The sequence below is a fragment of the Mandrillus leucophaeus genome, unplaced genomic scaffold (assembly GCF_000951045.1).
Source record: "Mandrillus leucophaeus isolate KB7577 unplaced genomic scaffold, Mleu.le_1.0 Scaffold297, whole genome shotgun sequence".
NCBI classification, from domain to species: Eukaryota; Metazoa; Chordata; class Mammalia; order Primates; family Cercopithecidae; genus Mandrillus; species Mandrillus leucophaeus.
This window is the reverse complement of record NW_012103109.1, coordinates 1,865,281-1,892,536: the sequence shown is the minus strand read 5'-3', so window position 1 is coordinate 1,892,536 and position 27,256 is coordinate 1,865,281. Positions and strand designations below refer to the sequence as shown.

Genomic DNA, 27,256 nt, shown 5'->3' with positions numbered 1-27,256 from the left:
TCCAAGTTCTTTTTTTGTTTTTGTTTTTTGAGATGGAGTCTCACTCTGTAGCTCAGGCTGGAGTGCAGTGGTGTGATCTCAGCTCACTGCAACCTCCACCACCCAGGTTCAAGCGATTCTCCTGCCTCAGACTCCCGAGTAGCTGGGACTACAAGTGTGTGCCACCACGCCCAGATAATTTTTTGTATTTTTTTAGTAGAATATGAGGTTTCATCATGTTGGCCAGGGTGGTCTAGAACTCCTGACCTCAAGTGATCTGTTAGTCTTGGCCTCCTTCCAAAGTGCTGGGATTACAGGCGTGAGCCACTTCACCTGGCCTGAATATCCAAGTTCTTGACTTGCCTCTAGATGGCTATGTTCTCCAGAAGAGAAAAGGGGTGGCAGGAACTGCTCCCCAGGCTGGGCCAGATATTGGCCCACCAGGATAAACTGGCTGAGGACACAGGAGAGAAGTGTGGAACCCTGGGAAGGGCAGCTCGGTCAGAATTACAGGGAGGGAATGGCTTTGCATAATTCAGAGTGAACTCTTGTTGGAAGGAAGGTAGGTTTCAAAACTTCAGAAAGAACCAGGATGACTCCAAAAGGAGAGATGCCTCCTGAAACTTGAAAAACTCTCAAAAAGTGATCATCACAAATGAGAAGAGAAAATCACCTCCCAAACCCAGTATAGTTTCACTGGGAGTCTTATTTGAGAATAATCCATATGGATTTTTAAAGAACTTTATGCATCCATTGATCTACCTATTACCAAAATAAATAGAATTCCCTGAAAATGCCTTCATTTCTAATCAATGTAACATTAAATTATAATAAAATATTACACATACTGGTTTCACAGCCATTTTCTAGTGAGATTTCTCTTTGGACTGTTAAAAGAATTTTAAAAGGTGTTGTGGAAGGCAATGGATTTTAATCGCTCAGAAGAGGGTCCCAACAAACAGGCATTTACAATTAGGTTCAGAGCAATCACTTAGGCACGGAAGAGCTGAGCCAACCACTAAGCTGCTGGGGTAACTGCTTAGAGAAGGCTCAACTTTCCAGCTCGTATTTTGCAAAATGAGTAGATCAAGTACTGATGAAAAGGAATTAAAGTCAGAAGAGAATGAACCGGGAGAAAGAATGCATCTAACACCCAAGTGAATGCAGATCTCCTGGCTCAAATAAATTATGTCTCAGAGTGCTGAGAGACTATGAGAATAGTGAAACAGCTTTCCAAGTGGTCTTTGAAAAAATATGGAGAATACGAAAGAGGTTCTGTAAGAGTAGGATGGGCAAGCATGACCTTAACATTCTAAAAAGGGAAAAAAGGCAAGGGCACTATGAATTAAGATTGCAGATGAATTTATGGGATGTGGATCTAGACTACACTAAAAAAAAAATCTTGAAAGCAATATGCTAATGAAACCTTAAGAATAAAGTATATTAAGTACTTTCCCAGAATGCTATCACCCCAACCTAAGAAGTATTTTTACTTGCAGAAGCAGGGGTTTCTTTCCAGATTTTGCCTATATACAGTCATATTTTAAGAACATTATGATAAAAATACAGAACATAAAATTTACCATCTTAACCTTATTATTATTATTTTTTTTTGGAGACAGAGTCTTGCTCTGTCCCCCAGGTTGGAGTGCAATAGCATGATCTCAGCTCACTCAACCTCCGCCTCCTGGGTTCAAGAGATTCTCCTGCTTCAGCCTCCTGAGTAGCTGGGATTACAGGCATGCGCCACCATGCCCGGCCAATTTTTGTATTTTTAGTAGACACAGTGTTTCACCATGTTGGTCAGGCTGGTCTCGAACTCCTGACATCATGATCTACCTGCCTCGGCCTTCCAAAGTGCTGGGATTACAGGCATGAGCCACTGCACCCAGCCCTTTTTGAAAAAAAAACAAAAAAAAGACAGGGTCTCACTATGTTGCCCAGGCTGGAGTGCAGTGGCTATTCACAGGTGGTCATAGCACACTATAGTCCTGAATTCCTGGGCTCAAGTGATCCTTCTGCTTCAGCCTCATGAGTAGCTGGGACTTATGGCATGTGATACCATGCCTAGCTTACCCATTTTTCAGTGTACAGTTCAGTAGTGTAAAGTGTACAGCTCATACTCATTGTACAATGTGAAAAGTTCTCTAGAATGTTTTCATCTTGTGGAACTGAAACTCTAGACCCATTAAATAATAATTCTCTATTTCTCCCTCTCTATAATCAAATTTTTACAAAATTGCTTTCCTCCCTTTTTTTTTTTTTTTTTTTTTGAGATGGAGTCTCGCTCTGTCGCCCAGGCTGGAGTGCAGTGGTGTGATTTCAGCTCACTGCAAGCTCCGCCTCCCGGGTTCATGCCATTCTCCTGCCTCAGCCTCCCGAGTAGCTGGGACTACAGGTGACCGCCACCACACTCGGCTAATTTTTTGTACTTTTTAGTAGAGACGGGGTTTCACCATGTTAGCCAGGATGGTCTCGATCTCCTGACCTCGTGATCTGCCCGCCCTGGCCTCCCTAAGTGCTGGGATTACAGACGTAAGCCACAGCGCCTGGCCCTTCCCTATTTTTAATGTATACATTCTGTCATGTTATATATTTTTTCTTGATTTTTTAAAATAAAAGCTGCCTTGTTCCCCACTGAGTTAGTATATTATTAATTTATTTAACTATGTCCCTACTGGACATGCGGATTATTTCTAACTTGGGCACTATAAGAGAGTAATCCTGCAGTGGGGGCAAAACCAGGACCAGCCCAGCCCCCAGAGAGAGGAAGAGGGCACGATCCTAGGCAGGCTGGCCAAGCCCAGAACAGGGCTCCTGCCTTGAACAGCTGGGCCTCTGGGAGGCAGGATGGTGGAGCCTCTGGACCCAAAAGACCCAGCCAGAAGGTTCTGGGCTGTTAGCAGGTTGCCCTTCGGGGCAGAGTCAATCTGTAGAGAGGTCATCATCTCCAGCTAGTTCAGCTTGAGAGTGTGAGCAGAAGAAAACCATGTTTATACCACACAAGGGAGTGGGCCAAGAGTCTTTGGTGCCTGCCAGGCTGGGCTTTGTTAGTTCCACTGGGGTGGAAGGATGGGGCAGAAAGATGGACTTCAGACTAGGGTAGGGAATGGCCACCTACCAAGCCCCTTTCCTCCTTATCAGAATCTTTTCCCTTTTACAGGATGTACTTTTACAAGAATGAGTTAGAGTCAAAGAGTATTTATATGGCTTCTCATTATTCTGATTAAAAAAATTAACAACAACAAAAAAACCAAAAAGCCCCAAGGCACTAAGGGCAACCATGTGGTCAGGTCGACTTCACAATCCAGTGGTGGACAAGCTGAGCTGTTTCCCAGGTTGAAGTTTGTCCACAGAGTCTCATTTAAACGCTGCAGTTTCCCCCTCTCTGTTTGGATGCGATTCAAAGTTACTGATGGCACAAAGTTACTGTATTTTATAGCTCTTCAACTATAAAATCAAATTTTAGGAAAGTCCCAGTCTCTGGGGGAACTTTACAAATGATAACATTTGCTTTTGTCATAAACTCATTTCTAGCCTGGAATTTGCCATGAAAAGCAAGAGACAATAATCCTACCATATGGCAGGAAAAGTGGTACCTGCCTCTGCCCCATGGCGGGAAGGCCTTGCTCAAAGAATGCTAGGATGTTCAGGTGGCCAGGTCTTAGTGATGCTAACACATTCACTTAGCCAGGAGTATAAAGTGCCTTTAAGGAGATTTGAAACACTTCTCTGATAATTCCTCTACTGTCCTATAAGGCAGCAGTCCTGGGGACTGGCTTTTTGGAAGACAATTTGTCCACAGACCAGGGAAGGCAGGGGGCAGGGGGATAGCTTCAGGATGATTCAGGCACATTACATTTATAATGTACTTTTTTCCCTGTTATTATTACATTATAATACAGAATGAAATAATTATACAAGTCACCATAACATAGAATCAGTGAGATCCCTGAGCTTATTTTCCTTCAACTAGACAGTCCCATCTGGGGATGATGGGAGACAGTGACAGATTATCAGACATTAGATTCTCATAAGGAGCGTGCAAACTAGATCCCTCACATGCGCAGTTCACAGTAAGGTTCATCCGCCTATGAGAATCTAATGCCACTGCTGATCTGACAGGAGGCGGAGCTCAGGCAGTAATGTGATCAGTGGGGAGCAACAGTAAATACAGATGAAACTAAATACAGTTGAAGGTTCACCCACCACTTCCCTACTGCTTCGCCCACCGTGACCCGCCCACCGCTCACTTCCTGCCGTGTGGCCTGGTTCCTAATAGCAGTTGGGACTCCTGCTGTAAGGAGCTTCTGCCCCTGGCCTGGGCCCTGTGCTACTGAACTCCTCACCCTCACCTCCTTCAGAAATCCCTCCTCATGGACCCCCCACTTGACTGAGGACCTCCTCAGCACCCATATGTCTAATGTGTAATATGTTAGTAACACGTATTTGTTGCTTTGTGGCTTTGTAAATATCACTCTGTTGTCTTAAGTACTATCAGGTCCTCATATACAGACTATCTTTTACACCCAAATGGCAATAAAATAATTTTATTTTAGTTTTATTATTATTGTTAAATTCTGCAACATAGGATTGTTGAGGGCTTCCTTAGGAAAGAAGAATTTATTTTACCTGAAATCAGACCAAAAATGCTTCCCTCCCCATTTTCTTTAAGCTCCACGAGGGCAGGGAATTAGTCAGCCTTGTTCAGGGCTGTGTCCCTATGACCTAGGAGGATGTCTCACCACACAGAGTTCCCAGGCGGGTTGGCAGCTATTTATGCTGAGGGAACATGTTAAAGTCTGCTGGATACCAGGTGATTTCAGGGCATTTGTGTCCCTCCTTCAGTGGTTCAGCACATGGTAAAAGGTGAGCTAGTTTAGCAGCAACTAGACTTTGCTAACTACAGCAAGCAGGTGGCTGGCTTCTCTCTAAGCCTTCAACTGGCTCTGGCTAGACGGGAGGTGAGCTACGGGAGGAGAAGCCAGAGGGAGGGGTTCACTGAGGAAGCGGGTCTCCAGACTCAGCTAGGAGAGATTTACCAGATGCATGAACTCTTGTGTGGCCCCTGCAGAGGCAGACGGGCCTCCCCGGCTCCACCTTGGTGTGACGGGAAGCACTTATGCAGCTGCCACCATCCCAGTGCTGAAAGGTGCATCGCCCTCAAGCCTTGGCAGGAAAAAAAAGGTTATACTGGTTTAAAGTAAGGAACTGTGCTCCATTTATTCCACAGATCTGGTTTAAATGTTGAGGGCACCTGAGCCTCACACCAGCACACACAGGACAACGGTGTCTCTCTGACCTGATGCCAGTACCCATATGCAGGACCACATGATCTTAGCCTGGACAAGTTAGTTGTCTATGCTCCAGAGAATAAAGTTGCAACTTGCTCCTTATTGCATGAGGTTGGTGTGCCAATAGTTAGTTATGTGTATGAAGCCCTCTGAGGTCTCAAGGAAGAGGCTGTGTAGGCTATGTCTGCAAAATTTATAGCACCTCACAGATTTTAGTTTCCTAGTTTCTTGAGCCTTCTTTGCCTTAGTTCAAACACCTTAGTTTGCTGTGTCAATCATGTGCTCCTGCTGACAGCAGATGGCGCTACTGCAGCAAAATGAGATGAAGCGATTGTCATTTTAAGATTTTGTGCACTGAAGAAAAAGAAAACAAAACAAATGTCCTAGCTCTGCTCCCTTGGATCCTGGGGTAGGCCCCTTGCCCATGTCTTTCTTATCCCAGTGACTGGGCCCGACGGGACTTTGGTTAATTCTGGTTACATGTGGCTATGAGCTGGGAGTTGGATATTTCTAGTCACACCAAGATAAAGACACATGTCCTCTCAGCTGACTCCCCAGTGTCCAGAGAAGTGAAGAAAAAGATTCCTGGTAGGAGGATGGGGGACTAGCCTGGTCCTGGAACGGGACAGCTGGAGAGACCACTGAGATCACTAACCCCAAGGACTGCTAAACGTGGCTAAACATCAAAAGTCAGCTATGAAATGTATCCAAAATGCAGATTTCTGAGGTCCCATGCCTCCAACTTCATGAAGCAAAATCTCCAAGGGTGGGGCCCAAGAAACAGAATTTCTTTTTAACATGATCCTCCAAGTGATTCCCTATGAAGTGAGGCAGTCACTAGTTCATTGGACCAGTCTTTGTGATCTGCTGATCAAACCCACCTCCTTCATTTTACAGTGAATGACGATGATGACGATAATGAAAATGAACAGTGGCTTATGTCCTGTGGGCTGGGCACTGTTCTAAGCACTTCATATGCATCAACTCATCTAACTTTCAGTGGTGCTATGAGGTAGGTACTGCTTATTATCATCATCCCCATATTGCCGGCAAGGAAAAACAGAACCCAGACCTTGGCCCTGGGACTCAGGAAGGGTTTCATCAGAGATGTTTCTCATGTCTATTGTGGGTACATTTAGAGATCATCTTTTTCAGCCAGCTTTAAGCCTCATAGGGAGAGGCTGAATCCTGGGCCCATATGTACCTTTTGGGTGTGCTGGCTTTAAATTCCAGTAATATGTATTTTTAGAAATAATATAGATAGCCTCTATCCATCAGAAAGTAGCAAGGTATGTTTAAACTGCAGCAAGAGATATACAAGTGAGGCAAAAAGAAAAGATTCTTTGAATAACGATAAGGACTGTTTGGCATTAGACTGGATCAACAGGGAGGTGTTTTTAAACTTTCCCGTGTGTTTCAAATTTTTTCAGAAGATTTTTAATAACTGGTTATACTCATTTGTAATACAAAAGACACCATGAAGAGTACAGAAAAAAATATGAATGTATTTGAAGAGCCTAGAGAGATGTGTGTGTATAGTGTGTGTGTGTGTGTGAACATGTGAGTGTGGTGACTTGAGAGAGACCTGGGACACCAGTGATCTTGAGGGGAATCAGGGCAGATGACCACGCCCTCCTAGGACTCATCCTGTGGGGTATCTATTGGCAAGAGACTAAGGGCTGGGAGAAAGCTTGACCCAGTAGATCAACTCCTTTGTGATGATGCCTAGGATGCCTAAGAGAGATGAATACGTAAAGGTAAGGACACTGATTAAATGATTTCTACAGATCCCTCCTAGATGCCATCTGAGACTCAGCTCTTGCAGGAAGGAGGGATCTGGGATCCTAATGCCCAGCTTTCAGATCCCAGCTTGCCAGTCTCCTGTGCTCTTTCATTAACCTACGTTTCTATAAAAACTCCTGAACCCTGAACAAATTAAGTCACCTGACAGAGATTCCCTAGGGAGACAGCAACTATCAAAGGGTGTTTTAACTTCTCCAATTACAGATCTGATCCCAAAATGCAGCTGCATATCCCAGGCTTAAGGGGTCTGATGGGACAACTCCAATGTGTGATACGCAAACAAAACAAGGTGAGTCCAAGACTCAGAAACTTCTACTCAGTTGGCCACAGTGTTCCCCGGTCTTCACAGAACAGTGTGTTGTGCGTTGGGGCATCTCCATAAATAAGGGCTAACTGAAGGTCCTGATGGAAGGCGGAGATGACTCACCTCAGTGCACTGTACCCCTGGCACACACTGACGCAGCACAGGACCTTCTCTTGGTTTGCCTGAGTCTCCCCCAAGTATTTGCACACGATGTTACCACCCAGGCTGAAGCCCACGACGACCAGCTGCGTCAGGGGATATGTCTTCTTGATGTAGTTCACCATGGCTCCAAATTCCCACGTGCAGCCTGTGGGCAAAAGGGTGAGGTTGCTCAATCATTTCAGGTGCATTGTATATGGAGAAAATGCAAGCTGGAACGTTACTAAATGGGTGCCAGTACACTAAAAGAAATAGAAGTATGTATATATATATGTGTGTGTGTGTGTGTGTGTGTGTGTGTGTGTATGTGTGTGGAGAGACAGACAGACAGACACTGCTCTTTGGCTATCCAGAGAGACGTTCCCAGATGCCCCTTGGGATAAGAGGAAACAGGGCCTCAGCAGTGCCCAAGAGTGGAGGTACCATGTATCAAATGTACAATGCTTCTTAAAAAGTAGGTCACAAGAACCTTGTCTAGATGCTCGTGAATATCAAAGCAGATTTCAGGGTGTGCATGAGCACATATGCTCACACACAGACCTAAATAAAAGCTAGGCCTGCCTGGGCAAAATGGTGAGACCCCATCTCTACACACTACAGGTGTGTCCCTGTAGTCCCTGCTACTTAGGAGGCTGAGGCAAGAGGATCTCGTCGGGGAGGCAGAGGCTACAGTGAGCCAAGATCACATCACTGCATTCCAGCCTGGGTGACAGAGTGAGACCCTGTTTCAAAAAAATAAAATAAAATAAAATAAGGTAAATAAATAAATAAATGCAAGAGCAAAATCCTTTAAGATTAGCTTCCTAGGCTACAAATTGGAATGCTATACCCATGTGTTTGATGATGATTCATGGTGTTAAGAAAAGTAGCAAGTGGATGTTATTTACAGGATCTTCTTGACAGACTTGGAAAGGAGAGGAAAGAGAAACTTCAGTCCAGAGGGACTGCCAGGATGCTCTGTAGGATTAGGGTAAAACGTTCTTGGTGACGTAGGGACAGGGTGTCAAGGGAGGCAGGCTCATTCAAAAATACACAGAGGAGACCTCTAAACAGAGAGGGTGTTTGGGCCTTGTTTGCCCAGGAGGTATGATCTCAGCTGGTGTCCCCTTGGGAAGTTACTGAAGCCATGTTATGTCTCAGCAGCTTTGCTAAGAGGAGGAGGTGAATGGCCATATTACAAGCGAAGGGATTCATCACATCCTTCTAAGGCCCAACCCCAAACTCTTTAGGGAGCCAATTTAAAATCTAACAGGGAAAGTTAGGGATGTCTACACAAAGCATATACAAAATACACTGGCATGAGAAGAGTACGGATTTACAATGGAAACGGGAGTTGCTGACTTTGGCACCAGCTCAGAGGTTTTGGCATTCTTAATAGAGTTGAACAGAGCTCCTTCCCTAGTCATCAAGCCATGGGGGAAACTATCTTTTGAGCCTGGGGTAAACTCCCCTTATATCTGTCTTCCTTTTGTAGTAGGATGTAGCCTAAGCCAGGCCGGCACAACCCCATGCAGTTCTTAAGCTGCAGTATGCATAGAATCACTTGGAGAGGGTGTTAGAAATGAGCATTCCTGGGCCTAAACTCCAGAGAAGCTGATTCTGTAAGAAGGGGGCCAAGCCCAGGAATCTACGCCAAATTTGTTTTTGAGTAGGTAATTCATGCCCATGGTAGAAAATTCAAATGCTGTAAAAGGTGGAGTGAAAGGTACGTTTCCTATATTCTTTTTAAAAATACCAGTGGTAACATACACATTGTTTGGTGCCTCATTTTTTCCCTTTACAATATGTCTTGCAATATTATGCATCAATACACTTGAAACTGCCCTATTCTTTTTTATTTTTAATGGGGAATAACATACATACAGGAAAATGCATAATCCATGAAGTTTTACACATTTACACCCACATAAGCATAGCCCAGATGAAGACGCAGAATATTTCTGACACCCCTGGAGGCCTCCTCATGCCTCCTCCCAGACAATATCCCCTATACTTTTGACTAATAATCATCATCTGGAAGTGCTGGGGGCTTAGAAGGAGCTTAAGCAAAAAATGCTTAAAACTAAGGGAAAAACCGGGCCAAGAGCTACTTCCTCCCAAACAGCAGGACCCAGGCACCACCTCCGAGAAGGCAGCCCATCTCCCTCTCCAGTGAGATAGCAGAGGATCAAGTTGCCTATTTTTCTCCCTCTCACACTCAGCAAAGGCTGGGGCAGTTTGCAGGCCTTCAATAAAGAGTTGCTGAATTGAGTGGATTCTGATGACAAGGCCTCTGAATGGGCCCTGAGGACAGGGAAGAAACAAAAAGTGGTCTGGAGGGAACTTTGAACTCTTAACTTTGGAATGTGCAATGCCAGACTGTTGTCCCCACCGAAGTCGGATTCATTCAAGTTTCTTTTTGTTTGTCTGTTTGTTTTTGAGACAAAGTCTCACTCTGTTACCCAGGCTGGAGGGCAGTGGCACAATCTCAGCTCACTACAACCTCTGCCTCTGGGGTTCAAGCGATCCGTCTGCCTTAGCCCCCTGAGTAGCTGGGGTTACAGGCGTGTGCCACCATGTCTGGCTAATTTTTGTATTTTTAGTGGAGACGGGGTTTTGTCTTGTTGGCCAGGCTGGTCTTGAACTCCTGATCTCAGGTGATCTGCCTGCCTTGGTCTCCCAAAGTGCTGGGATTACAGGCTTGAGCCACCGCATCAGGCCAAGTTTCTCTTTTTAAGAAGGTAGCAATGGAAGGAATATTATGCCTCCAGGTAATGCTGGATTTCAAAATGAAGCTGTGATGTAAAAAAGGGGATGTGCAAACAAACAGCTGAGATCACAATGAGCAATTAGATGATATCAGCTTCTACACCATGCAACAAACAAAAAATTCAGAAATCCCATTGGAGACACTGTTCACCTCCCTTGGGCCGTAACAGGCACTGAAAACTGAGCCTTAAAGGAACAGCCTGGCCTCATGGCTAAGTGAAAAGGCTCTGTGGCCAGACTGCTTGGGCCTACCACTGAGTAGCCCCAAATGTTCTCAACTTCTCTTTGATGACAAGTAACCCCCGTATACAGGGAAAATCTACAGCTTCCAGGCACCTTCCTGGAGGCTTAGAACCCGCAGGAATAGGATGAGGCCTGGGAATGGGAACTTTCAACAAACAGCCCAGACAATTTTTATAAGGAGGAAACTGCAAAATATTGTTACCATGGGTAAGTTACCAAACTCTCCTAGGTCTGTTTCATCATCTGTAAAATGGAGGTAATAATTGTAAAGACCTCACAGAGTTGTCTAGAGATCTGAATAAAGTGATATACATAAACAGCTTAGATCAGGGTCCAGAGCATAATAAGCATTCAATGTTAACGGCTATAACTTACTCTGATTAGTTTTTCTTTTAAAAAAATGTAAGTGTACCCATGTTTATAGCAGCATTATTCACAAGAACCAAAAAGTGGGGCCAACCCAAGTGTGCCTTGATGGATGAATGGATAAGCGCAATGTGGTACATGTGTACAATGCAACATTATTCAGCTTTAAAAGGGAAGGACATCCCGTCACATGCTACAGTGTGGAAGAACCTTGAGGACATTATGCTAAGTGAAGTAAACCACTCACAAAAGGACAAATACTGTAGGATCCTACTTATGTGACATATCTGGACTAGTAAAATTTATAGATGGAAAATAGAATGGTGGTTGCCAGAGGCTAGGGAGAGGGGATAGGGCGTTATTGTTTAATGGTATAGTTTTAGTTTTGCAAGACGAAAAAATTCTGGAAATTGGCTGCAAAACAATATACTTAACACTACTGAGCTGTAAACTTAAAAATGGTTATTATTATGTATGTTTAATCACAATTTTAAAAATACTTAAACAAGAATGTAGCTTATCTAAAATTTAGGGTTTTCTCTAAAGTAGTGTTCTTCAACCTGATTGTACATTAGAATCACCTGGGGATTTTTTTTAAAGCAGGAAAAATATTTATTATAGGGTATTAAACGGCCTACTGAATCGAGAGGGTTAAAGAAATAGCCTCAAAGCCAAACACCTGGGGAGCTTCTAAAACAACCGTACTAATGCCTGGGTCTTCCCCAGCTTAATTAAATCAGAATGTCTGGGGGTGGGATCTGGCCATGGGTGTGCTTCTACAAGATCCTCAGGTGCAATCTCTGTGGCTGTGGAGCACTGCTCTAAGGAACAAGGCTCTCTCCATCTCAGACCAATATGAGAAAGCATTTTTTTGAAGCACTCTCTCATCTGTTTCTGGGCCACCCCTTTTCAGACTCCCTTTCCTTTCTACTTGCAGTAAACAACCTTCACAGATGGGGGCGCTGCTTAGCTTTTCGGAAGCTTAGCCTGGTAGCAGTTTTCCAAACATTTCCTCAAAGCAAGGTTTCCACAGGTAGCACATCCCCGTTCAACACAATCAGGCGCTTCCTGTAGATCCACTAATACCTAACAAAAAATTTAAATCCCTTTAAATATATATAATTGCTTTCTGGTAATCTTTCTTGTAAAGAGTGAATTGGAAAAGCTGCACGGAGGTTATATATTACTGAAAGAATGACGTTCTAGCTCAGTGGTTCTCAAAGTGTGGCCCCGAGCAAGTAGCATCAGCATTGCCTGGGAACCAGTTCAAATGCACATTCCAAGCCCACTGAATCAAAAACTCAAGCGGGTGATGCCTAAACAGAGGGCTTGCTAAAATGAGCTTGCAGGACCTCACCTCCAGAGATTCTGATTCCACTGGTCTGGGTGGGCTGACAATATGCATTTCTAACAAGTTCTCAGGTGATGCTGACGTTGGTCCAGAGACCGTACTTTGAGAATCATTGTCCTAGTCGACAGAAAAGCTGGATGAAATCTTTAATTTTCTACCTTTTTTTTTCTTTGGAGACGAAGTTTTGCTCTTGTTGCCCAGGCTGGAGTGCAATGGCGCAATCTCAGCTCACTGCAACCTCTGCCTCCTGGGTTCAAGCGATTCTCCTGCCTCAGTCTCCCGAGGAGCTGGGATTACAGGCGCCCGCCACCATGCTGGGCTAATTTTTGTATTCTTAGTAGAGACGGGGTTTCACCAGGTTGGCCAGGCTGGTCTAAAACTCCTGACCTCATGATCCACCCACCTCGGCCTCCCAAAGTGCTGGGATTACAGGCGAGAGCCACCGCACCCAGCCTCCTTTGTCTTTTAAAAGTGCAGCTCGAAAAGATGCTTCATGTCACTCATTGTTAAATAAATGCAAGTTAAAATGACACTTAGAAATCATTTTCCACTGCCCACATCAGAAAAGATGAAGTCTGCCAATACCCAGGACTGGAAGGAGTATGGGTAGCAGGACCTCTGGTCCATCCACTGATGAGGGAGTACACATTGCTATAGGCCTTGGAAGGCAATGTGGTAACATCTGTTAATGTTTTCTAAAGCACAAACCTTTGGTCTAGTAATTCTGCCTGTGGGGACTTTATACTGCATATGTATATAAACAAGTACATGCAAGAATGTTCACTGCAGCATTTTGCTGTTTGTAGCAGCAAAGGTTTGGAAACAACCTAAATTTCCATTAGTAGAGGAGTGGTTAAATGAAGCACTACACTGCTGTGAAAAAGGATGAATCTGGCCAGGCACGGTGGCTCATGCTTGTAATCCCAGCATTTTGGAAGGCTGAGGCGGGTGGATCATTTGAGGTCAGGAGTTCAAGACCAGCCTGGCCAACATGGTGAAAACCTCTCTACTAAAAATACAAAAATTATCCAGGCAGTGGTGACACGCGCCTGTAGTCCCAGCTACTTGGGAGGCTGGGGCGGGAGAATCACTTGAGCCTGGGAAGCGGAGGTTGCAGTGAGCCAAGATCACGCCACTGTACTCCGGTCTGGGTGACAGAGTGAGAACCCGTCTCCAAAAAAAAAAGAATGAATCTGATCTGACATGGAATGGCTCTAAGCCATCTTAAGGGACAAAAACAAGGGGCAAAACAGTGGGGCTGGCACCCTCTCCTGTGTTTGCTTGGGCTTTAAGGGATTACATACACACATATCTGATTGAATATTCACTGGAAAATTGTAGCAGACATTGATTTCCTGGGAAGGAAAACTGGGGGTTTAGGGTAGAAAGAGATCTAGTTTCACTCATTGTATGTAGCCTTTGGCACAGTTTAACTGTTTTTCTCATGTGTATTAATTTCTTTTAAAATATGAATCTAGCCAGTTTTAAAATCTAGCAAAAAATAAGGAGAAAAAAAGATGTTTAAATTTCCTTAGGCCAGTTTCGACTACGCTAAAGACACCCAACATATCACTCATGCTGGAGCAATGGTTTGTGCTGGGGACATTATTTGCCTGCATAAGAAATAGTACTGAGAAACATATTTTAAATTGTTACTAAGTATTTACTTCTCTACCACTTGCTAAGTTTTCTGCCTAATTTTTTCATCTCTTGGCTAATTATGTCTTTATGTTTTGTTCTAACATTGAATGAGCCTCTATTAGATTATAAGCTCCATGAAGCAAAGATATTCTTGCTCTTGTTCACCACTGTATCTGTGAGGCCAGATACTTGGTGGGCACTTAATCAGTGTTACCTAAATGAATGGATGAAAGAACAGATGTACAATGTTCAGCCTCTCTGCTAGGAACTTAAACACAGACAAGGAAGCAGATTTAAAGACATGAAATGCCTTGTCCACCCTCACATAATGAGTAGGACCATGTCTACTCATGACTGTGTCTACTCTAAGTCCAATGCTGGACTTTGGACCATGTCAACCCCAAAGCCCAAGCCCCTTGCCTTATATCACAAATCTACTTAGGTAATAGTACTGCAGAGATTTATGCTTCAATTATTAAACATCTTACTTCCACCCCACCATTTGATTCCTTTTATTATTTTTATTTTTATTTTTTTGAGACAGGGTCTCGCTCTGTCTCCCTAGGCTGGAGTACAGTGGCATGATTATGGCTCACTGCAGCCTTGACCTCCCCAAGCTCAAGGTGTCCTCCCACCTCAGCCTCTTGAGTAGCTGGCACTACAGGCACATGCCACAAAACCCAGCTAATTTCTGATTTTTTGTAGAGATGGGGGAACTTGCCTGGGAAGTTCCACTATGTTGCCTACGCTGGTCTCGAACTTCTGAGCTCAAGTGAACTGCCCTCCTTGGCTTCCTTTCCCATAGTGCTGGAATTACAGGTGTGAGCCACTGCATCCAGCTTTGATTCCTTGTAGACCCATCTATCATTACTCAGGTTTGAGACTAATTATTTGAGACCTAGAGCAGATGTTCAGATGTCATTGGGACAGTTACAAAACTCAGATTTGCTATACTACTGAGGAGCAATTACAGCTAATTATGTAGGCGCTTTGGGAGCCTCAATTTAATTAAATCCAAACACATCTGATCTGGATAAAGGGCCAGCCCTGCCTGATATCAGACACACTGTTGGATGTTCTGTGAAGAGATGCCACCTCTCCCATGCAAGGGAAGGGCAAAGACATGGTGCCCAGCTCCAGGATCAGCCTTCTGGAAGGTCCTGGGATCTCCCCTGATGTCACTTATCAAACACCTTTAGTGCCTGGGAGCCTCTCCCTGGCCTGTTATTACTAACAGCTACATTAATCTGTTTCAAAATGAGGTTCTATGCATTTAATTCATATGGGATTAGCACTAGGTAACTATATAATCTTGAACCTTTTTAAAGACAAGATGAAATCTGAAACACTAGCTGGGTCTTAGACAGATGAGTGTTACAGGGCCATTTTGGAAAGGCAACCTGCTGGGAACAGGAAAGACCCCTTACCTTTTTCTCAAGTCCCTACACCTAAAGAAAGACAAGGCAAAGGCTGCCTGAAAGCTACTGTTTCAACAGCCACTTCCCCAAATGACACTAGCATGACTAAATAGGCTAAAATACAGGGACCCAAGACTTGGTGTTCCTTGTGGATGGAGAGTCTGAGTCATCTCTGTATGTTCCATGCCAGGCATGGGCCTGGCATCTGTGGGTGTGCCACAAAATGTCAGGTGGATAAGAAGGAAGTTTGAATCATTTGGAATGAAGGCACGCAGTACTGGCCAACATGAGTATGCAGGGGACATTAAAGAGGTACTTGAATATCTTTCCCACTAAGTTTAGCCTAAGAGAAAAATATAGTTAGGCTAACAACATGGCTCGCTGACAGGTGGGCGGTTAGGGACCTAGCAGCCCCTGTCACTTCCATAGTAAAAGTATGTGAGTCATTTTTTAAAGTCAAAGGGAAACTATTGTAAAGCTGAGTCATCCAGGAATACAATAGCTGTAGAAATAAAGTTAGGGCCCCTCTGTGCTATCAAATTAGTTGACCTTGTCCTTATCTCCGAAATAAGGACTTTAAAAAAATGAGTGTTTGCAGCTTTGTTTCCCCAGGTATAGGATGCCTAAAACTAAAACTGCCCTCTTATGGCTAAAGGTTTAAGTATTTAGATATCATCCTGAAAGTGCAGAACTCATCACTGCTTGGCCACTGTTCTGCTTTGGATATGACTCCCTGACACACTTCCTGCAGCTTCTGGCCCCTGGCTCTCAGCAGACGATCCTGACAGGTGTTTTACTACGATGTCTGAGCTTCTGCAAACTCACTACCTTCACTTTCACATTCTTTCTCTCCCTTCACCCATCTCTTCCTCCTCCCTTCCCATTGTGCCCTTCTGCCATTATAAAACTCAACTGTTTAATGTAGAGGCAACACAATTCATAACTATGAATATAATCCAAAATTGAGTCTACAGCAATGAAAATGGTAGACATGAGAAGCTTATCGAAACACCTACGTTGATGATCTAATAGAAGACTGTAAGATATTAAGCAGTAAAAACAAAATAGAAGTTCCTTAAAAATCACTGCCTGAAACTCTTACAGTGAGATGTCTTGGATTGTGGGTGATCTCTACAGCATGCTAAAGGTAGGTAACCCTATATCCTAGTCTTTCCAAGAGGGTCCTGGAATTTGTTGTTTGGATGCAGTTATTAATAAAGTTATTAATTATCATTATAAAGTTATTAATAAAGTCCCTTTTCAAAAGTGTCTCTATTGGAATGTGAAATTATATGGAGGAGGGCCTCCCTCCCTTCTAAGACTGAAGTCCCGTCCTCTAAGCAAGACCAAGTTTTCTGACCTTAGCTTGAGGTTCCGAAAGATTGTTTGTATGTATATTTGTTTGTTTTAAGTGATAGGGTCTCACTCTGTAGCTCAGGCTGTGCAGTGACATGATCACAGCTCAGTGCAGCCTTGAACTCCTGGGCACAGCTTCTGGAGTAGCCGGGACTACAGACATGAGCCACCATGCCCAGCTAATTTATTTTTATTTTTTTGTAGAAATGAGGTCTCACTGTGATTAAAGGTGTGAGCCACTGTATCCAGCCCAAGAGATACATTTTGTTTGTTTTTGAGACAGGGTCTCACTCTGTCGCCCAGGCTGGAGTGCAGTGGCATGATCAAAGTTCACTGCAGCCTTAATCCCAAAGATAGTTTAAAAAACAAGAAAGTTCCTGTATTAAACCCAGTTGGACATTAAAGAGTTCCTCCTTCAAGCAAGAGAATACAATGCTGTGATTTCAGGTACTTCCTCACAGCTTGATGTCTAATGCCAGAGACTCAAGAGTTTAGAAATAAGGGCAGGGCCCACTTCTTCCCTGTTTAAACTCACAGGAAAAAGCAATTTAAATATTCAAGGCCATTTTCAATGCCAAGTGCCCCAGCTTGGTATTTTGGTGGGAGATGGGTGCTAAGTTCTTAGAAGGCTCATGATCTTAAGGGACTCAGTTACCTTTGGGGGGCCAAAGCCAGGTTATTTTTATTCCTTTCACTTGACATAGAAGATAATGTTTTTAATCCTATTTTTGTCTCTCTCTCTCTCTCTTTAAATCAAGATCAAACTAATAAGATCCTTTGTTACTTGGCTCTTGACTTTCTGGTGATAAAACTTTCAAGATATGAAGGTATGATATGGAGGCCAGAATAACCACAAGCTGGAAAATTCTGGTTTTCAGTTTATTCTTTGGCTAGTGGATTTGATCTACCTCTACTGTGCTCTGAACATGAATAATGGACTGTTGGGGTAAGGCACTTGGCCAAAGAAAGAAGAAGCAGAATGCTTCCCGAATTCACTGGTCCCCTACAGAATCACTGACAAAAACATTCACATTCCAAACATTGTCTAGTTTAGCAAATCAATTATGTCAATAAAGAGTAAGCCAACATGTCTACTGCTGCAGTGCTCCAATTAAAGATTAGGCTCTTTATAATAAATTCACTTCAAGAAAATCTTCATGACTTCTTCATCTTCCTTTATTTCCAAGTGTTATTGACCTCACCCACATGACAGGGTTGTTTACCTGGCCTGACTCAGTAGAGTACCCTATTTCTTTAAAAGAAATTTTTTTTTAGGGACGAGGACTTGCTATATTGGACATTAAAGAGTTCCTCCTTCAAGCAAGAGAATACAATGCTGTGATTTCAGGTACTTCCTCACAGCTTGATGTCTAATGCCAGAGACTCAAGAGTTTAGAAATAAGGGCAGGGCCCACTTCTTCCCTGTTTAAACTCACAGGAAAAAGCAATTTAAATATTCAAGGCCATTTTCAATGCCAAATGCCCCAGCTTGGTATTTTGGTGGGAGATGGGTGCTAAGTTCTTAGGAGGCTCATGATCCTAAGGGACTCAGGTCTTGAACTCCTACCCTCAAGCTATCCTCCTGCCTTAGTCTCTTGAGTAGCTGAGATTACAGCTGCATGCTACCTCGCTTGGCACAATAAGAAATTTAAGACAGTTTGGTAAACTTTACTCTTGTGGGTGTTCTTCATGTTTATTTTTACTCAGGTTGGCTAATGTCTTTATCAAAATACACATATTTAATATTTTCCAGTTTAAAGAATTTATGAACTATACAAAAGTAAGTGGTGAGGAATTAAAAAAAAATAAACATTTTTTAGAAGGTTAAAATGTAACATGTACTACAGTGAAAACATCTTTCCAGTACTGATTTTAAGGGCTGGCTCTGAATATAGAAGCCAGTCGCTTTGAGCTGGAGGCGTGTGGCCCAAACAGATTTGGCCAGGAGGCCAATACTGAAGGTTGTCCAGTTGGAAAGCAAGCATTGCATACTGCAGAATAATCACCACAGATGACATCCCTGTACACAGAGCTGTAACTCAGACTCAGTTCAAAGAAGGAAGAATTTATGCTCAACACGAGCAGGTTCTTAAACCGGTCCTTGCGGAAATTCCAAGGTTCACATGAGGTATGAAGTGGATGCAGAGGCAAGGTCGTTTAACAGTTCAAGTAAATGTTTGCCTTTTCTCCTCTAAGGTGGCTCACAGAAAACACAAAGTTAGAGTGAAGGGCCAATGAAGATGATAATCAGTATCATTTACTGGTATTTGCTGGACTCTATGCCACGTACTTTTATATTATTGCCTTTTTTTTTTTTTTTTTTTTTTTTTTTTTTTTTAAGATGGTCAGTCTCTGTCGCCTAGGCTGGAGTGCAGTGGCGTGATCTTGGCTCACTGCACTCCCGGGCTCAAGTGCTTCTCCTGCCTTTGCCTCCCGAGTAGCTGGGATTATAGGTGTGCATCATCACACCTGGCTTTTTGTATTTTTAGTAGAGACGAGGTTTCACCATGTTCTACCAGGCTGGTCTTGAACTCCTGGGCTCAAGTGATCCACCTGCCTGGGCCTCCCAAAGTGCTGGGATTACAAGTGTGAGCCACCATGCTGGGCCTTATTGCCAAATTTCTTAACAGCTTTTCTCAGCTTTCTCGACCAGGGAGTCAAACCCTCAGCTGTTGGACTCTAAATCACAGGTCATCTCCCTATCCAGGCCTTTCCTGACCATCTCTCTCTAAGTGATACACTAGATAGAGGAGATTAACACACAATAATATAAAAATTAAAAATGCAGATCTGGTCCCTGTCTGTGAAAAAGTTGCTGTTAGTAAATATTCCTTTTGGACAAACCTAGCCAATAAGCTTAGACTAATTGTGACTGTGCACCCTCCTTCCCCAACTAGATGGTGAGAGTTCCTCATAGACTGGGATCTTCCTGAAGGCAGGGACTCGAACTCACACCTGTATTCCCACTGCAGAGGCTGGCCCCAACATTGTCTGGAGGATGCTGGATGAACAAAAGATCGAAGACCAAACCCACAGGCCCAATTCTGTGGCTCTGAGATGCTCTTGGATGCTCTTTTGCCTTAAACCTAAAATGTATCTGACTGGGAAACTATTTCCTCACTCCTTAGTCTCTTACACGGAGAGGCAATAGAGCCTGTTGTTTAGGAGCACGGATTCTAGGACTAGACTGTGAGACTGCCTGTGTTTGAAGCCTGGGCTGCCCACTCATTAACTCTGTGATTTGGAGCAAGTTAGTCATCTTTGCTGGGCCTCAGTTTCCTCATCTGTAAAAGGGGGGTGACTGATTTAATATATCCTACAAAGTACTCAGAACAGTGCCTGGCACACAGCAGATGCTATGTAAGTGATAGGTATCAGTAAGAACAGTAATGACCACTACCACCAAAGTGAGGAAAAAGTCTTTTTAAATAATGAAACATCACCCCTGCTCCTCAGTATTCTAATGAAGAGTATCCTAAATAGGAAATGAACACTACCACAGAGGTGGTATTGAGTTGGGGTTAAGAGTCACACTGATTGAAGGCTGGTTCCGCCACTCACTAGTCGCATGACTCAGGGCAAGGTACTTAACCTCCCTAAGCCTGTGAAGTGGGGATACTAATTAAAACCTACCTTTGAGGCAGTAAGGATCAAGTGACGTAAAATGAAAGCACATGCCTGGCACTCATTAGAGTGAGATAAATGATAACTGCTGTCATGAAGGATTTTCCTTAATGAATTTATCTTTCAAAGGCAGCGCGAAGGGTTCTAAGTCACAAGCATGCGTAATTATCCATTTAGGAAATTCTGTGCAAGGCAGATCTGTTTTCAACAATTTCTAATCACATTAGCAAAGCTTATGTGGTTTGGAACAGAATTGGGTTGATAAACGGGAAAAGATCCTTTACAATTTTCTCAGAGAGATCAGAGGCAGGTGCATAACAGGAAGAGAAGAATATAGAGTTTCATGTTAATGCCCTCTTTAGTTTTCTTCTGGTCAAGATCACAGTTGCAAAAAGCCCAAAGGATATTCACAGTGACTTGAATGCCTGACATCTGCTCAAAAGAGAGGCAATTTGCCTAACGGAAAACTCACATGTAGGGCACAATGGTTTGGGATGTAAAGTTTGTGGATGTAAAGTATCGTCTTACATCCACAAACTGTCAGTTCCCATCTCAGTAGGCATTCAGTAAACAGTGATGCAGTGAGTGCTTTTTATCATCCAAGCAAGATTCTAGGCACTGGGGAGCTACAGTAGGGAGCGCAAAAAACTGCCTGCTCCCAGGGAGTGAACTTTTCGGATGGAGAGACAGATAACAGACATATAAACAAATAATTTCACAGATTATGAAAACAAATCCTTAATTTCAAATCTTAAGTGCCTTGAAGAAAGTAAGGAAGGGCATTAGATAATGACGGGGTTTTGGGGTGGGGCAACTTTAGATGGGGGAGAGGAGTCAAGTAAGGGCTCTCTCAGAGGGTGACATCTTTGTTGAGTCCTGGATGACAAGGAGAAGCCAAGTGAAGACCACAAAAGGGCCTTCCAAACAGAACTTGGGCAGTCCTGGGATTAGCAGGCCCTGGAGTTCAGTGCCTGGAATTTCTATATACTCAGGGTGGGAACAGGGGGCCTGACGGTGGACTGCAGTATGTCCTGGGGATCCAGAGAACTCCCCCAATGTCACATCCAGTGATCCCACCTGGAAGAGAGGCTTACTTGGTTGGGGACCTGTTAAAAACGCGGGAAAGGAGATTGAAAAGCGGCGTAAGGGACCTATCAGCCAACTAGAATATATGGACTTGGATCCTAAATTGAACAAATGAATTAAAACGGAAAAAAGCAGAAAGACAATGGGGAAATTGAATTGCTCTTGAGGAATACTGTTTTAAGTGTTTCCGTTGTGATGATGCCCTTGTGCTTCTGTTGTATTATGGGCTGAATGGTGTCTCCCCCAAGATTCATATGCTGAAGTCCTAACCCCCAGTACCTCAGAATGTGACTATATTAGGAGATAAGGCTTTTAAAGATGTAATTAAGCCAAAATGTGGTTGTTAGGGTGGGCCCTAACGCAGGATGACTGGTGTCCTTTCAAGAAGAGATTAGGACACAGAGAGATATCAGACAGAGACACAGGTGACTGTAGTGTCAATCCACAGCAAGAAAACAGTCATCTACAAGCCAATAAGAGAGGTATCAGAAGAAACCAACCCTGCTGACACCTTGATCTCGGACTTCTAGGCCCCAGAACTGTGAGAAAATAAATTGCTCTTGTATAAGCCACTCCCACTGTAGTACTTTGTTATGGCAGTCCTAACAAATGAAGACAGTTTACAAAGAGCCTGTGTATCTTAGTGATATACACTGGAAATAGTCACAGGTGAAACTAGACAGGCTGTCTGGAGCTTGCTTCAAAATAATCTTTGAGGCTGGGCGCAGTGGCTCACGCCTGTAATCCCAGCACTTTGGGAGGCCGAGGTGGGTGGATCACCTGAGGTCAGGAGTTCGAGACCAGCCTGGCCAACATAGTGAAACCCTGTCTCTACTAAAAATACAAAAATTAGCTGGGTGTGGTGGCGGGTGCTTATAATCACAGCTACTAGGGAGGCTGAGGCAGGAGAATCACTTGAACCCGGGAGGCAGAGGTTGCAGTGAGCTGAGATTATATACCACTGCACTCTAGCCTGGGCGACAGAGTGAGACCTTGTGTCAATAAATAAAACAAAACAAAACAAAACAAAACAATCTTTGAGAGGGGATGCAAGAAAATAGTAGTTTATAAAGCAAACAAGATCGGCCATGAGTTGAACAACTGTTGAGGTTGGGTAAAGGGTACACTGGGGTTTATTCTACTATTCTCCCTACTTCTGCATATTGTCTGTAATAAAAAGTAAAAAAGCAAAAATAGAAAAATAAAACTAAAGAGGGAACAAGAAATAAAACCTGTATCTGTGGCTCTGAAAAACCTTGGCTGTACATTAGACTCCCCAAGAGCTAAGCCACTGGCACTGGTATTTAAGAGCTCCCGTGGGGAATTCTAATGTTGACAACAAACTGACCTACACAAAGAGAACTAGAAGTTCTTTTAGGTAGAAATAAAGGAAGACTTGAAGGAAAAGGTCATGCTCCTGGATGAGAAAAGTAAGTCTTATAAATTTTTCTACATTAATTTATATATTAAAGTTCCCCTTCAGAAATTGTGATAAGCTGTGCGAGAGTTCACCACCAATAACTACTTTCCATCTCTAGGAAGGATGCATCTTCCCTACCCCACTAAGGTTAGGATTGGTCATGTACTGTACTTTGACCACTAAATTGTGACCAGGAGTGACCTCTGTCATTTCTGAGCAGAAGCTTCAAGAGCCACACTGTTCCTACCCTTGGGAAATGTTTCAGCAGGTAGATGCTCTGTGGGCCTGGTTCCTTAAGTGAGGATCATAACAATGGAGACAGAGGCCCCTCAGCTAAGCCATAATGAATGGATAGTATGGACAGAAACAATTGTTTTAAACCACTGAGATCCAAGTTGTTAGCTTCCACAGCATAATCTAGTCCATCTTGACTAATACAAAAACTCAACATGGAACTTGATACAATAATTCTGTGGTTCAAATTTAAAAAACAGGTAGGGAGACAAGAGCATACTCTGAAAGAGCCATGAGTCAGGGTTGGTACCATCAGATATCAGGCCTTATTGCAAGGTAACAATAATTAAAAATTGAGAACAGTACTGGGTATAGAAACAAAAGTTGACAAAGATCTTTGTAGTAAAGTATAGAAAGCCCACACATCAACAGCTAACACACTTACATGAGGACATGATTAACTATGATAAAAGGTTTCCGGTTCTAGCATGTTAACTGTGGACCTACCTCAACCGACCAGTCAAAAGTAACAAGCATGCGCTTTGCTCTAATGTGTTAGGTCACCTTTGGTGAAGGATTGCTCCTTTTCCACCAGCCCAGGAAAAAGTTTACTAAAAACATTATTTTAAACTAAAATTACACCAATAGCACCTAACAAAACAATAGCGCTTTCTCTCTCTCGGCTCTTTGGAGCTACCAAAGATGTTTTAATTTTTACATTTCAACAAAGCATCCAAATTCTGGATTTCTGATCTTTTTGATGTCATATTTATTTGATCTTATCCTCCAATGGTTAAAAGAAATTATTAACAAGTAAAACACGTACTGATACACACACAAAAAAAATAGTATGGTTAGAAGAAAACACCCATTTTTTTTCTAGGTAACCTGTCTTTCTAGAACATTTCTAAAGTATAATAAACTACAGAAATTTGCTTCTAAAATTCTGATGAAATAAAATGTAACAATACTATCCACAGATTAAAGGAGATAGTTAATTTTCAAAACTGGGGGCCTGAAGCTCTCCCCTGATGGATTCACCTCATCTCCAAGGGTTTTCCATGCTCACAGGCAGCTCCTCAGCCCAAACATAGAGTGCTCTTAAGGCAGCCGTGAATGCTGCTCTTCTGCATGGGTTGCCCTTCCACAGCCCACTCCCCTGTCTATAAACTCCAACTGTTTATGAGTGCCTCCATTCAGGAGCTCATCTTTGAGAACCCAGCTCAAACGCCTTTCCTGGGAGAATTCTTCCTCCCACAACTTGACTCCTCGCCCACAGATCCAGGCTGGTTTCTCCATGCTGCTGCAGCATATTCACCAGGCCCGCGTATTAGTCCACTCATCATGCTGTATTGTAATTCTTTTTTTTTTTTTTGAGACGGAGTCTTGTTCTGTCACCCAGGCTGAAGTGCAGTGGTGTGATCTCGGCTCACTGCAACCTCCGCCTCCTGGGTTCAAGTGATTCTCCTGCCGCAGGCTCCCAAGTAGCTGGGATTATAGGTGCCTGCTACGACGCCCAGCTAATTTTTGTATTTGTAGTAGACACGGTTTCACCACGTTGGCCAGGCTGGTCTCAAACTCCTGACCTCAGGTAATTTGCCCGCCTCAGCCTCCCAAAGAGCTGGGATTACAGGTGTGAGCCACCGTGCCCAGCCCTGTATTGTAATTCTTTAACGATACTCAAATCTCCCCGGCAGAACACATTTATCTGGGTCACAAAGAGCATGGTTAATCTCTCACCAACATGAATATACCTTCAAGTATTTGAATAAGAATAAACCTGGCTGGCATGGTGGCTTACGTCTATAATCCCAGCACTTTGAGAGGGCGAAGCGGGTGGATTGCTTGAGCTCAGGAGTTTGAGACCAGCCTGGACAACATAGTGAGACCTTGTCTCTACAAAAAATTTAAAAATGAGGTGGGAAGCTCGCTTGAGTTTGGGAGGTCGAGGCTACAATCGCACCACTGCACTCCAGCCTGGGTGACAGAGTGAGACTCTGCCTCAAAAACAAAAAAAAAAAAACAAAAATAATGAACCTAACATACAATAAATGTTTACTATATGTTAATCAACTGCCTACCAAGTCCTCAGTAACCCACATTTAATTGTATCTCCACCTTACTGCAGCTGAAGAATCTGGAACTGAGTTTAAGAAACTGCTCGAGCTACACACAGCATCAGTGGCAGTGCTAGGGCATTGGATCCACAGCCTGTCTCCTGACCCAGGTACTCTCTGGGAGCAAGGCCTTCACTTAACCTATTCTTCTCTGCTGCTTCGGCTGCTGGACTCCCCTGACCTGGTGTGGTAACGCCTTCCAATCTGGTCTCTCTGGCCTACAGCTGTACAGTACAGCACTCTGGGCCTGGGAGGCCTAGACCATACAGACCCAGTTACTGTGCTATCGCTGAGATGCTTCTGACAGCCAGATCCAGGCTCCTCTCTTAGCTCTTCTACTTACTGGCTCTGTGCCCTTGCCCAAATCACTTAACCTCTCTGTGCCTCAGTTTTTTCATCAGAATTTTATGGTCCCATGAGTTGCTGTGGAGATAAAAGAGATTGTGCCTACATGTGACATCAGCACTGTGTCTGGTGCACATTAAGTGTTCTCACTGACATTTCTCGTATTATTGTTGGCACACTGTACTGTTAGTGCTCCCAAATCTCCATCCTGGCCCTGCAGCCAAGCCATGCCTCTTGATCTTCTACTTGTATAGACAATCTATATATCCAAGCACAAGACCTTACCATTATTCCCCATTGTTTTCTTTGTGTTTGATTTGGCCTATTTCTGACTTTTGGGTCCAATTCTGTCTACCACACACTCACTATTCCCCATGTGCCTGTGCTGTCTGTAAATCTGGATATTCACTTATATTTTCTTTTCTTTTTTTTTTTTTTGAGACAGAGTCTCACTCTGTCACCCAGGCTGAAGTGCAGTGGCCTGATCTCGGCTCACTGCAAGCTTCACCTCCTGGGTTCAGGCCATTCTCCTGCCTCAGCTTCTTGAGTAGCTGGGACTACAGGCACCCGCCACCATGCCCAGCTACTTTTTTGTATTTTTAGTAGAGGCGGGGTTTCACCATGTTAGCCAGGACGGTTTCGATCTCCTGACCTCGTGATCTGCCCACCTTGGCCTCCCAAAGTGCTGGGATTACAGGTGTGAGCCACTGCGCTCAGCTGAATTCACTTATATTTTCAAGCTACTGACCAAACTGCTGAACAGAACAGAGTCTGTAAAATGGGTATCTTCAGTTGTGGGTGTGAATACAGAAGAGGAAATGAATTCAGGGCACCCAGAACCCTGCTTGGCACAAAGCAGGTGTACCTGTTCATGCTTCCATACCTGTGACCTTCCCTCACCTGTCCTTATAGGAGACAGTGCCCTTGCATGTTACCAGTGGCAATGTAACTGGAATGATCTTGCTGGAGGTCAATCTGACAAGATGTACAGATATGCAAAAAAAAAAGTTGACTCCACAATTTTACTGAGAATTTACTCCAAGGTCATTAAAGAGAAAATAATTCTATGTATGAGATACAGTATTTATAGCATTGTTATTTAAAATGCTGAAAACCTTTAAATAATCCATATGTCCTACAAAGATAAATAGTTAAATAAACTATAACAGAGTAGTAACAGCAATGTGGCTCTTAAAAGATTAAACATCTTTATGTTGGTGAATATAAAGTTATTTAAATAAATTACCATAGATATACATGCTATGACTGCAATAAATAAAAACTATGTATACATTGATAAAGACAGAAGGGTAGTTTGAAGAAATAGAAAATTATAGTTATGGTGAGATGATAGATATGTTTATGTGTGCATATATAATCTAAAGAAAGAGCTAATAAGAATCAAGAACAAGTAGTCCAGAAGCCAGACCCTTAGTTAAAACAGGATTATTATTATTATTTTTTTTTTTCAGACAGAGTCTTGCTCTCTTGCCCAGGCTGGAGTGTAGTGGTATGATCTCTGCCTCCCGGGTTCAAGTGATCCTCATGCCTCAGCCTCCTGAATAGCTGGGATTACAGGCGTGTGCCAGCTAATTTTTATATTTTTAGTAGAGACAGGGTTTTGCCATGATGACCAGGCTTGCCTCGAACTCCTGGCCTCGAGTGATTCACCTGCCTCAGCCTCCCAAAGTGCACTATTTATGGTGAAGGGTTGGTTTTGAAAATGTCCAGTAAGATACTTTTGAAAAAGACAATAAAAAGGCTGGGC

The 27,256-nt window shown here is 43.3% G+C and overlaps 1 protein-coding gene across 2 annotated transcripts in view; it reads right to left on the bottom strand.

Annotated features, from left to right (window-relative positions):
* Positions 1 to 27,256, bottom strand: part of ABHD2 (abhydrolase domain containing 2) — a 126,532-nt gene that overhangs the window by 14,405 nt on the left and 84,871 nt on the right. For both annotated transcript variants that reach the window (XM_011986311.1, XM_011986313.1), the window contains one exon: positions 7,504 to 7,687. In XM_011986311.1, coding sequence (XP_011841701.1) covers positions 7,504 to 7,687 — 184 coding nt within the window. The remainder of the gene's footprint in view (positions 1 to 7,503; positions 7,688 to 27,256) is intronic.